This window comes from Anabrus simplex, chromosome 5 (assembly GCF_040414725.1).
Source record: "Anabrus simplex isolate iqAnaSimp1 chromosome 5, ASM4041472v1, whole genome shotgun sequence".
NCBI classification, from domain to species: Eukaryota; Metazoa; Arthropoda; class Insecta; order Orthoptera; family Tettigoniidae; genus Anabrus; species Anabrus simplex.
Window position 1 is genome coordinate 113,158,096 of NC_090269.1, and position 13,988 is coordinate 113,172,083.

The 13,988-nt window shown below is 44.2% G+C and overlaps 1 protein-coding gene across 1 annotated transcript in view; it reads left to right on the forward strand.

The window, feature by feature from the left end:
* The first annotated feature begins 2,106 nt into the window (after positions 1–2,106).
* LOC136874671 (hemolymph lipopolysaccharide-binding protein) overlaps positions 2,107–13,988 on the forward strand; it is a 34,941-nt gene continuing 23,059 nt past the window's right edge. The window contains exon 1 of the mRNA XM_067148304.2: positions 2,107–2,324. Within this exon, the coding sequence (XP_067004405.2) occupies positions 2,187–2,324 (138 nt within the window). The 5' untranslated portion in view covers positions 2,107–2,186. The remainder of the gene's footprint in view (positions 2,325–13,988) is intronic.

The window sequence follows — 13,988 nt, forward strand, 5'->3', positions numbered from 1 at the left end:
ACTAGGATGTAGGACCACCGCGAGCGGCGATGCACGCAGAAACACGGCGAGGTACAGAGTCAATAAGAGTGCGGATGGTGTCCTGAGGGATGGTTCTCCATTCTCTGTCAACCATTTGCCACAGTTGGTCGTCCGTACGAGGCTGGGGCAGAGTTTGCAAACGGCGTCCAATGAGATCCCACACGTGTTCGATTGGTGAGAGATCCGGAGAGTACGCTGGCCACGGAAGCATCTGTACACCTCGTAGAGCCTGTTGGGAGATGCGAGCAGTGTGTGGGCGGGCATTATCCTGCTGAAACAGAGCATTGGGCAGCCCCTGAAGGTACGGGAGTGCCACCGGCCGCAGCACATGCTGCACGTAGCGGTGGGCATTTAACGTGCCTTGAATACGCACTAGAGGTGACGTGGAATCATACGCAATAGCGCCCCAAACCATGATGCCGCGTTGTCTAGCGGTAGGGCGCTCCACAGTTACTGCCGGATTTGACCTTTCTCCACGCCGACGCCACACTCGTCTGCGGTGACTATCACTGACAGAACAGAAGCGTGACTCATCGGAGAACACGACGTTCCGCCATTCCCTCATCCAAGTCGCTCTAGCCCGGCACCATGCCAGGCGTGCACGTCTATGCTGTGGAGTCAATGGTAGTCTTCTGAGCGGACGCCGGGGGTGCAGGCCTCCTTCAACCAATCGACGGGAAATTGTTCTGGTCGATATTGGAACAGCCAGGGTGTCTTGCACATGCTGAAGAATGGCGGTTGACGTGGCGTGCGGGGCTGCCACCGCTTGGCGGCGGATGCGCCGATCCTCGCGTGCTGACGTCACTCGGGCTGCGCCTGGACCCCTCGCACGTGCCACATGTCCCTGCGCCAACCATCTTCGCCACAGGCGCTGCACCGTGGACACATCCCTATGGGTATCGGCTGCGATTTGACGAAGCGACCAACCTGCCCTTCTCAGCCCGATCACCATACCCCTCGTAAAGTCGTCTGTCTGCTGGAAATGCCTCCGTTGACGGCGGCCTGGCATTCTTAGCTATACACGTGTCCTGTGGCACACGACAACACGTTCTACAATGACTGTCGGCTGAGAAATCACGGTACGAAGTGGGCCATTCGCCAACGCCGTGTCCCATTTATCGTTCGCTACGTGCGCAGCACAGCGGCGCATTTCACATCATGAGCATACCTCAGTGACGTCAGTCTACCCTGCAATTGGCATAAAGTTCTGACCACTCCTTCTTGGTGTTGCATTTGCTCTGTCAGTCAGTGTATATATAATAATAGTAATTTAGTATCTATACGATTTCTACAGGTCGAAGAGACGATGAAGTGTCATGAGCCGGGCTGACTGGCTGAAACGGTTAAGATGATGGCTTTCTCAGCCCAACTTGGCAGGTTCGATCCTGGCTCAGTCCTGTGGTATTTGAAGGTGCTCAAATACATCAGTCTCGTGCCGGCACATAAAAGAACGCCTGTGGGACAAAATTCTGGCGGTTCAACGTCTCCGAAAAGCGTAAAAAATGTAGTTAGTTGGATGTAAAACAAATAACATTTTCATTAATTGTCTAAATTTTGTCCCACATGAGATGTTTAACTTAGCGGAAGCCTATGACGCGGAGTTATCGCATTTATACACCCTCAACTGCCACGGGCCTCAGTCGGGATCAAACCCAATATATTTTAATTTTTTCTATTTGCTTTACGTCGCAGCGACATAGATAGGTCTTATGGCGACGATGGGACAGGAAAGGACTAGGAGTGGAAAGGAAGCGGCCGTGGCCTTAATTAAAACGCAGTCCCAATATTTGCCTGGTGTGAAAATGGGAAACCATCTTCAGGGCTGCCGGCAGTGGGGATCGAACCCACTATCTCCCGGATTCAAGCTCGCAGCTGCTCGACCCTAAGCGCACGGCCAACTCACTCGGTAAACCCAGTATCTTGCTGTAGGAACAAAAGGACGACTAACCGATTTATTAACTGAGGTCATCACAATGATCTAAGAGTGATCTAATAAGTGAATTATTTCTTCATATGTTTATGGACTGTATAGAAGTTCAAGTTGCGTAGAGTGGTTAGTCTCTTGTTTTTATGTTTGGTCGGGTATGGTGAATGTCAACTGTAACAGCTATCTAGGGAATATTCTTGTGCTGTTTCTGTCAGTACTCAATCTACCAGCTGCTGTGATGTTGCTCTTGCCTCTTCTGTCACTGAGTGTGCTAGTTCTTCAGATCTGCAGGGCCCAAGAGTGTCCTCAAACGGCAAAGTCTGGAATGCTCACTCTGATTTCACGACGAAATTTGACTGGCCATTGGAATGTAGAGGTAAAGCATATCTTCTTATTAACCAAAGTCTTAAACTTACAAGTCGACCGCAGGGGAGTAGTTAATTAGTCTTTCCCAGGAAAGCTGGTTTGATCGCAGACGAGGTGGGTGAAATGCAGGGTTGCCAGATTTATCAAATAAAAATAAGGAACATTAGCATATATTTAGTCTTTAACATAAAAATATCCAAATTATGAAGAAAAATCTTCAGAAAATTTAATAAGCAAATGAAAACTCTACGTAGATTTGGATTTTTAAACGGTGTCTTAAACATTCAGAATAACATTTGTCATGTCTTAAATTGATTTTCATAATATGAATGTCCGGCTCCATGGTTAAATGGTTAGCGTGCTGGCATTTGGTACAGGCGGTGCCGGGTTCGATTCCCAGCCGGGTCGGGGATTATAATCTTCATTGGTTAATTCCTGGCCTGAGTGTGTGTGTGTGTGTGTGTGTGCCATTTTCATGATTAGAATTGATCGTACGTAGGACCCCATCCTCATAGACGCGCAGGTCGCCTATATGTAGTGTTGCTAACTCATTGCAACAAGTAGCTAAATCTAGGGGATTTTACTTGCCGTTTGACGATATCATTCTCTTCATAACAATTTTAATATTTATATAGCGACAATTCTGATGGATTTCGGCTTTTAATAGATTTTTGGATCTAATGTAAAAATGCCCACCGTTTTCACGAAAATGAATGAAAACCTACAGCCTGTTTTCCAGTCATAGACCAGGTCAGGGATGTAATGAATGAAACCTATATAGGCTGTTATTACAATGGGGTCGCCACTCCCAAGGTGATTTATTAATGAGTGATACATGCTATGAAATGATAATGGAGAGTGTTGCTGGAATGAAAGATGACAGGGAAAATCGGAGTACCCGGAGAAAAACCTGTCCCGCCTCCGCTTTGTCCAGCACAAATCTCACATGGAGTCACCGGGATTTGAACCACGGTATCCAGCGGTGAGAGGCCGACGCTTCCTTCCCTCTTCCTTGTCTATCCTTCTAATCTTCAGCACCCCCTCCCCCGCAATACCCATTTTTGCAAGTTGCTTTACGTCGCACCTACACAGATACGTCTTATGGCGACGATTGGACAGGAAAAGGGCTATGAGTTGGAAGGAAGCGACCATGGCCTTAATTAAGGTACAGCCCCAGCATTTGCCTGGTGTGAAAATGGGAAACCACGAAAAACCATTTTCACGCAATACTCATGTTCAACATAGCAGGTGAGGCCGCCTGGGAGAGATACTCGTCCTCCTTCGCAGTTTTATCCCCTCCCAAAGTCTCACGCTCCAGGATACTGCCTTTGAGGCGGTAGAGGTAGGATCCCTCGCTGAGTCCGAGGGAAAAGTCAACCCTGGAGGGTAAAGAGATTTAGAAGAAGAAATAATAACGTATTTTCATTGTTGTAAGATTGTAATGCTAATTGAAATACAATAATAATAATAATAATAATAATAATAATAATAATAATAATAATAATAATAATAATAATAATAATAATAATAATAATAATGGCGTGTTGCCTGGTGGGAGTCTTTCGATTTGACGCCGTATAGGCGACTTGCGCGTCTCCGAGGATGGGGCCCTGCCTAAGATGAAATCTAATGCTGAAAACGTCACAAATACCCAGCCCTCGAGCCATAGGTATTCACTAATGAAAGTTAAAATCCCCAACCCGACCGGGAATCGAACCCGGGAACTCTTGAACCAAAGGCCATCAAGCTAACCAATTAGCCATGGAGCCGGGCTGCTAATTGAAGTGTTTAGGTTTACGCGTAGAATAGTCACATTATCTGTCTTGCAAAGTTGCAACAATGCAAATTGTTAAACGACGAAGTTATTGTTTCTCATTAATGCCTGGACGACCCCGTGGTGTAGGGTTAATGGGCTTGTCTCTTATCTGGAGACTCCGGGTTCGATTCGCGGCCAGGTCAGGGATTTTATCTGGATCTGAGGGCTGGTTCGAGGTCCACTCAGCCTGTGTGATTACAGTTGAGGGCCTATCTGACAGTGAGGTAGTGTCCCGGGTCTAGAAGGCCAAGAATAACGGCCGAGAGGATTCGTCGTGCTGACCATACGACACCTCGTAATCTGCAGACCCTCGGGCTGAGCAGCGTCGCTTGGTAGGCTCTATGCAGTATCGAATGCTTAAAGCATGGTCCCCTTTTTTTAAAAAGTAGAGTCTGAGTTGAATAAGAAATTGTATTCAGTCTTGAATATACGGGAAAATTTACGTCCCATGAAAAGTTTACAAGGGACGCAGGGCATTTTCTTTAAATATGGAGCTCTTCCGTAAAATACGGGACGTCTGGCAACTCTCCGTATCGTCGACTTTCGGCACTTTAAGGAGCTACTTTGGGACAGAATTCTGACACTTCGGCGTCTCTTACTATATGTAGCAATTGAAACGGCTTTACAAAATATTATTATTATTATTCTTTACTTTTTCTTTCTTCTTTTAGAAGGAACCAACTATGGACAGCAAAAGCCAATCAAAATGATTAATTACAACCGTTGGGCTGCTGTGCGTTGTTCGGTTCAGAGTGTCCCGGGTTCGATTCCCGCCTGGGCAGGGTATTTTAGCCGAGTCTAAGGCTCTGAAAACTGAGTGTGTCTGATCTTTTACGACCCTGACGCTATTAAGCTTGCGAGGCTTACGGAGTCTTTCATTCTCACGCCCTTCGTAACACTTTCCTTCTTTTTTCCGATAGGCCTATAGAAAGCACGCCGCACTACCAGTCGCCACAACAGCAAATGCATGCCTCCATAATAGGGTTGACGGTCATGAAGGGCTTCCGGCCTTGAAACAGAGCTAAGTACACAAGTACGGCTCCGATTGTTCCCACGACCCCACCAGTGGGCAGAAGAAAAAGAAGAAGTCACTGAATTGTAACGATTCATCCACGAAGAACTGAGCAGTAAAATAGGCATCCAACTGTTTTACTGCAGCGCTGATTTCCCGTTCATGAATCTCTGGAACAATGAAACTACTGAAAGTGAGATGACACAATATCTGATCAATGCTGCAGACATATTCTAGTAGGACTTTCCAATTAACTTCCATGTGATCGCGGGTGACTGAAGATACATCATCTCGATAGAACGCAACTTTCCAATCTCCAGTTCTCGTCAGTTTAAGTGTATCTAGAATAATCTGAACGGAAGCTGTGTGAATTTAGCTCAGTTACCCTATTATGGGTCCCTGGGCACACAGGTATCAGTGGAAATGAAGAAGCTGACAAACTAGCGAAACAAGGCTCAAAAGGTTCTTTTACAGGACCAGAGCCCTTCCTGGGAGTGTCACTCCGAAGCGTGAGTCTGGTAATATTCCAGTGGATAAACCAGTCTCACCTAGATATTTGGAAGAGGTTAACTATAGCAAGGCAGGCACGTGAACTTATCAAAGGGCCTAGCCAAAGTTATAATAAGGTCCTAATGAATTTGAATAGGACCAGAATGAGAATGGTAGTTGGACTGTTGACAGGCCACAATACCTTACAGAGACACCTACACATCATGAAAATCACCCAGGATCCGATGTGTAGAAGATGCGGTAAGGAGAAGGAGACCTCCGCGCATGTGTTATGTCAGTGCGAGGCTCTTGCAAGCACTAGACATCGATACCTTGGCTCACATTTTGTGAGCCTGGAAGACATCAGGAATGCCAATATCCGGACACTGGTATCCTTTATAGGAGCACTAGGGCTGGACTAGGCAAACCCGTTTAAGGGGCACATAGGGTCTTCATAGACCTACGTGTGGAGCTCTGCGAAGACAGGGCTCACCCATTTCTTATCTATCTATCTATCTATCTATCTATCTATCTATCTATCTATCTATCTATCTGAACGGAAAAATAATAGGAGACTTCAACGCTGTAGAATAGCGATTGAATTACAAGCTTAAAAAGGGTGGCATCATGATCAGAAAATCTGTGGTTATTGAAGAATAAGAAAATACAACATTTTTTATACTGTGTAGTGCGGTGATCGGCTCATTGGCTGAAAGGTCAGCATTGAGGCCATCGGTTCAGAGGGTCCCAGCTGGGTCGGGGATTTTAATTGCCTTTAATTAATTCTTCTGGCCCGGGGACTGGGTGTTTGTGTTTGTCCCAACACTTTCCTCTTCATATTCAGTTAACACACTACACTAGATACCACCACAAAAACACGCAATAGTGATTACATCGCTCCGTATAGGGTTGGCGTCAGGAAGGGCATCCGGCCAGAAAACAGGGCCAAATCCACATGTGGGACGCAGTTCGCACCCGCGACCCGACAGGTATGGGAAAAGCGGTAGAAAAAGAAGAATAGCGATTGAATGATGTTTTCTCCTTCAAACCAGTCCAAGTTTCAGTGTTTAAAGTGTTATAATTGCTAGAATCATGGACTAAGGTCTTATAAAAAAGGGTGATTATTTCTTAAACAGATAAAATGTATTTCAATTTCTTGCTCCTTGAATGAATGGTCAGCCTAGAGGCCTTCAGTTTAGAGGGGCCCGGGCACGATTCTCTGCCAGACAAGGATTTAAAGTACGCATAGCTAATTTCTCTGACTCGGAGATTGAGTTTTGATCTTTTTCCTAATACACACTCTTCTTGTACACACAACACAAACATCAGTGAAACGCGCAGTTCTAAATATATCGTTCCATATATAGCTGACATGAAGAAGGGCATCCGGGCGTAAATTTCAGCCAAACACTTAAGAAATACCAACCCCAATAAATGGGGGAAAAGGCCAAGAAGAAGAAGATGATAAACTATGGTGGGTTTGAAAATTTAAAAATGAGAATCAACAGCCCGTTTCCAGTCATTCCGACGGGTCAGGAATGGAATGAATGGAACCCCCATCTAGCGGTGAGGATAGGAATTGTGCCGGCTGCTGAAGCTTGTCGCACTCCTCTGGGGCAATGATTAATGAATGACAGATGAAATGAAATTATATTGGAGAGTTTTACGGGAATGAAATATGACAGGGAAAACTGGAGTACCCGAAAAAAAAAAAAACCTGTCCCACCTCCGCTTCGTCCAGCACAAATCTCACATGGAGTGACCGGGATTTGAACCACGGAACCCAGCGGTGAGAGGCCGGCGCGCTGCCGCCTGAACCACGGATGCTCACGGTGGGTTTATAATAATAAATAATAATGTTATTGTTTTTACGTGCCACTAGCTACTGTATTTTTACAGTTTTCGGAGACGCCGAGTTTCCGGAATTTAGTCCCGTAGGCGTTGTTTTACCTGCCAGTATATCTACCAACACGAGTGTGACGTATTTGAGCACATTCAAATGCCACCGGACTGAGGATCGAACCTGCCATGTTGGGGTCAGAAGGCCAGCAGCCTCAACCGTCGGAACCAGTGGGTTTACAAGCAAAACCATTAAGGCAGTTTTTTTTCTGCCCCACAGCGATCTTAGCAAACCCATTGCATATTTTTAAAGATACCTATTCTTACTCAGAGAACAGAAATTTGCAAAGAAAAACTGAAAACTTCCAAACATCTTTCTTTCTGTATGACAACTTCAAACTTGTAAGTTTGAGAAGTCCGCCTCTGTGGTGTGGTGGTTAGTGCGATTAGCTGCCACCCCCGGAGGCCCGGGTTCGATTCCCGACTCTGCCACGAAATTTAAAAAGTGGTACGAGGGCTGGAACTGGGTCCACTCAGCCTCGAGAGGTCAACTGAGTAGAGGTGGGTTCGATTCCCACCTCATCCATCCTGGAAGTGGTTTTCCGTGGTTTCCCACTTTTCCTCCAGGCAAATACCGGGATGGTACCTAACTTAAGGCCACTGCCGCTTCCTTGTCTATTCCTTCCAATCTTCCCCCCCCCCCGCAAGGCCCCTGTTCATCATAGCAGGTGAGGCCGCCTGGGCGAGGTACTGGTCATCCTCCCCAGTTGTATCCCCCGACCCAGAGTCTGAAGCTCCAGGACACTGCCCTTGAGGCGGTAGAGGTGGGATCCCTCGCCGAGTCCGAGGAAAAACCCGACCCTGGAGGGTAAAGAGATTAAGAAAGAATGTTTGAGAAGTCCCACCTTTCCACAACTTCAAAATCTTGCGATTTTCCTTAGATTAAAACAACATGAATTTATTTTAAAATTAGTAGGTACGTGTTTCGTTTTTCATAGAAAAGATCTTCAGCTGTGATCTTCATTTACAGTTAAAATATACACAAACCACAGGCTACAAATGTAAAACACTATTAACCACTCATATTCAAAACAACTTGCCCTAGAAAAGATGAAAGTCTACAGGTCTAAAGGGTCTTTGGTTTTTTCTTCATTGTCATTATTTGACATCTCTTGATGTGAAACATGTGGTATTCGGTAAAATACCACTTGGAAAATTATCTCAAGACAAAGGGGTCTTAATATATCTTGATAAATAAATTAAACTGCAGTGTACAACTATGGAAATTTTTGAGACATTGAACACTTGTGGCAACACTAGGAGGAAAGAAGCATCGAGCGCGTAGGCGGCCAGGTGTGAGTCAGCCGTGAGGGGTGGCAGGTAATTTGGACGCAACCACATCACTGAGAGTTGCTTTCCATCTTGAACACAATCAGTCCATTTCACCTGATAAGAAAATTCCTCCTTTCCATTCACATCAAGTTTTGAATTTCACAAAAATTGCATAGTTGTATACTGCTGTTTCATTTATTTATGAAGAGACTTTAAGATCCCTCGTCTTGGGATAATTTTCCAAGTGGACGGATAACACATCCTTCACATCAAGAGATGTCAAATAGTGACAATGAAGAAAAAAGCAAAGACTCAATATCAATCAATCAATCAATCAATCAATCAATCAATCAATCAATCAATCAATCAATCAATCAATCAATCAATCAATCAATCAATACTGATCTGCATTTGGGGCAGTCACCAAAGTGACAGATTCCCTATCTGTTGTTTTCCTAGCCTTTTCTTAAATGATTTCAAAGAAATTGGGAATTTATTGAACAATTCCAATTTCAATCCGTAACTCCCCCTCCTATAAACGAATCCCAAACCAAACCCCATGGCGCAACAGCCCCCCAGGGTCAAGGCCTAACAAGCGACCTCTGCTCAGCACGAAGGCCTGCAGATTACGAGGTGTCTTGTGGTCAGCATGACAGATCTTCTCGGCGGTTATTCTTGACTTTCTGGACCGGGACCACTATCTCACCGTCAGATAGCTCATCAATTGTAGTAGGCAGAGTGGACCTCCAACCAGCCTTCAGATGCAGGTAAAATCCCTGACCTGGCCAGGAATCGAACCTGGGGCCTCCGGGTAAAGGGTAGGCACGCTACCCCTACACCGCGGGGCCGGCCTATAAACGAATATTTTCCCCAATTTGTCCCCTTGAATTCCAGCTTCATCTTCATATTGTGATCTTTCCTACTTTTAAAGACAACACCCGAACGTATTCATCTACTAATGCCATTCCACGCCATCTCTCCACTGACAGCTCGGAACATACTACTTATGTCTTCTAGAATGGACCACAACAAATTTATGTTTCATTGACCTCTCTCCGACTCATCCTTGACTTTAACAATATAAAAATGACTGAGGTATGAGCAATGCTAATAATACCATTCCTTATAAAGCCAGTCCCAGTTATGAACGGTGTGAAAATTTCACTCACAGGGCCAGTCTGCGTGTGCATTTCAGTGGGCTTTGCAGACTGGTATGATATTCTTCTTATTATTATCCTTATTCTTCTTCTTCTTTTCTAGCCTATTTCAATCCACTGCTGGATGTAGGCCTCATCCATATGCTTCCATCGTCATCGGTCTTGAGCCACTTGGAACCAGCGTGTTCCAGCCAACAGCTTATGTCATCGAGCCATCTCTTCTGGGGTCTTCCAATGCCTCTCTTGTGTTCCCATGGTGTCCAGTGAACAATCCTAGAGGTCCACCTGTTGTAGACTTGTCGAGATACGTGTCCTACTCATAGCCATTTTAGTCTTGCTACTCTCTCTAAGATGTCTGTTACATTCGTTCTTCTCCTGATGTCCTCTGAACGGATCCTACCCCTAAGGCTGATCCCTAGCATCTGTCGCTCCATGGCTCGTTATGTTCGCTGAAGCTTGCTAGCATTTTCCTTTGTCAGAGTCATCGTTTGCAGACCGTTAGTAGTAACTGGCAGCACGCACGTATTATAAACTTTGGTCTTCAGGTTAATTGGAACATCCTTGTTGGTCAGGATGAATCTTAGTTTTCGGAATGCTATCCAACTCATACCTATTCTGCGAGGAATTTCTGCACGATGGTTGTCTTTTCCAAGTTTTATCTTGTGTCCAAGATAGAAGTACTCATCGACAGCTTCTATATACTGGTTTCCCATTTTAAGTGGTTGACTGTCTGATCTTAGTATTTTCGTTTTACTAATGTTCATTTCCAAACCAATCTTAGCAGAGGCAGTTTTTAATTCTTGGATCATGCTTTCTAGCTTGTCCAGATATTCAATTATGAGCACAATGTCATCGGCAAAACGCAGGTGTTTCAAATATAACCCGTTGATTTGTATTCCTTTATTATCCCAATGAAGGATTTTGAATACATCTTCCAAGGCAAGGGTAAACTGCTTTGGGGACTACCATTGTTGCTTGATCATAAATGTTTTCCGGGAGCTTTATATACCTTGAGTTTTTTCATGGCATTTTGAAGTGCCTTCACTGAGTCAAAAGCTTTTTATAATCAATGAAGGCCAGACGAATCTTGATGTTGTACTCAGAGGGCTTTTTTTTTTTTTTTTCAAGAAGAAAACGAATAGTCTGGATGTGTTCAACAGTTGAGAAACCTTTATGAAATCTCTCTTGCTCGGCAGGTTGATAAAAATCCAGTTCTCTTGTGAGGCGGTTGGTTACAATTTTAGTCAGGAGCTTGTAAAGGTGTGATAACAAACTCACAGGACGATAATTCTCTAAATTTTCCTTATCACCTTTCTTGAAGAGTAGTATCACTTCAGCATTTTCCCGATTTTCTGGTATTCTTCCAGAGTTAATATACTTGTTGAGGAGTATTTTCACGGCTTCTAGCATATCTCTCCCACCTAATTTCAGCATTGAATTCGTTATTTTATCCTCTCCAGGGGACTTTTTTATTCCTTAGTTGTTTAAGTGCATTTTCAATTTCAGCGGTGGTTACTTCCGGTATTACTTCATGTGTTTAATTCTGGGCTAGTTGTTCATCACTGGGTGGTTTATTAATGGTTGATATATACAGCTTGTAGTAGAAATATCTAATAACTTCAGTACTGACTGGTATGATATATGAGGAAAAGCACGAGAAACTATCACACTTCGGGGTGAATACTCAACATACATCTTAAATACACATTACGTAAAATATCGATACTAATCGAATTAACCAAATGCGGCTAAAACTTCCGGCACGGTCGGGAATCGAACTTGGCGTCCTCTGACCCGAAAGCCACTTAGCCGACGATTCAGCCAAGGAGACAGACCTTCAATATTCATTGTTGTTAACATATAATGCTGGTGCAGAAGATGATGCCAAATAATCGTAACTAACGAGAAACAAACAGCCTTGTCCAAGGCCAAGTTGGAACCTACACCAGACAGAGCACACAGGTCAACAGCTTTACACGTTGACCGTGAGTCTTGTCTGTAAATCCGATATACATTTTTCCTACGTGCAGAGTGGTTACAAATTCCCGTTACCCCTATAATAACCAACAAAAACCCCTAAATATATAAATCTCATTTTTTCCCCGTATTGGCATCAACTCAACTCAACTCAACTCAACTCAACTCAACTCAACTCAACTCAACTCAACTCAACTCAACTGACGTTTTTTACTGCTAGTCTATGTAATTATGTAACATGATCCAGCTTAAAATCTAATTACATTATTTTAAAAGGTACATGTTTTATTCCTAATGTGGAATATTTTAGGCTATAAAAGATACATAGTCCGCCTCTGTGGTGTAGTGGTTAGCGTGATTAGCTGCCACCCCCGGAAGCCCTGGTTCGATTCCCGGCTCTGCCACGAAATTTGAAAAGTGGTACGAGGGCTGGAACGGGGTCCACTCAGCCTCGGGAAGTCAACTGAGTAGAGGTGGGTTCGATTCCCACCTCAGCCATCCTCGAAGTGGTTTTCCGTGGTTTCCCACTTCTCCTCCAGGCGAATGCCGGGATGGTACCTAACTTAAGGCCACGGCCGCTTCCTTGCCTATCCCTTCCAATCTTCCCATCCTTCCACAAGGCCCCTGTTCAGCATAGCAGGTGAGGCCGCCTGGGCGAGGTACTGGTCATACTCCCCAGTTGTATCCCCCGACCAAGAGTCTGAAGCTCCAGGACACTGCCCTTGAGGCGGTAGAGGTGGGATCCCTCGCTAAGTCCGAGGGAAAAACCGAACCTGGAGGGTAAACAGATGATGATGACGATGAAAAGATACATAAATTGCCATAAACGATTTTTTTCTATTTGCTTTACATTGCACCGACACAGATAGGTCTTATGGCGACGAATGGCTAGGAAAGGCCTAGGAATGGGAAGGAAGCGGCCGTGGCCTTAATTAAGGTACAGCCTGGTGTGAAAATGGGAAACCACGGAAAACCATCTTCAGGGCTGCTGACAGTGGGGTTCGAACCCACTGTCTCCCGAATACTGGATACTGGCCGCACTTAAGCGACTGCAGCTATCGAGCTTGGTATAAACGAAATAAAAACACTTATGACGATGATGATGATGATGATGATGATGATGATGATAAGATAAAATGTTTCGTTATGTTGAGTTAAAACCCCAACAAGTCAATGTTCGAGTTTAAGATACAAAATCTGACGTAATGGATCTTCTTTCTTGAAAAGCTGGAGAAGTATGTACTTTAATATCTCGAGGATAGACCTAAAAAAATAAATTTAAAAATGCGTTGATCGTGGGAGACTCCTAAAAAATAACCGAAGTTGAGGTTGATTTTTTGTTTTAAAGTATTCTGTTGTTGAAGGGGATCTGTAATGAAAAAATTTAAATGTGTTCTAAAACAGGAAAGAAAGAAAAAAACCTGTAAATATACAGTGGCGAAGTGTCTAAAGAACTATGAAAATGCTTACCTCCCTACCGCTCCCGCTATGTTTTTAAATAATGTAATTAGATGTTAAGCTGGATTATGTTACATAATTACATAGACTAGCAGTAAAAAACAAACAAGTATTGGAAGGTAAAATTTTCCATTCACCCTAACCTTAGTTAAAAACACCTAAATTTTAATAAATAACTTCAATAACAGTTCTTTACAGGAATTTTCTTGAGATACGAACCATTGCGTGTCCAAAGGTTCAATCTGTGCACCGTCATTCGCATGGCAAAAGATAATACGTCGCCAGGTTATGTGCGACAATTTTTCGGAACATTGCTGGTGTAAATTCAAGTGAAAGTTTGTCTCACAGTATTTTTCAGGTCGTCAGTGGCATTGTGCCGGTTTTGTGAAACTATCCCTTTATGAATCCCCATAACGAATTATCACATATGGTAGCCAGGCAAGTGGTGCCGGCAGCGCATGAGAACCAGGGCCAATCCAAACGTCCAGGCAAGGCTTCATTAAGATATACTGTGCTGACATAATGGGTAGGTGCCCCATCATGTCTCTTTAATTCCGTGCTGTTCCATGAGAGGAACAAACCAGTTCTGCAACA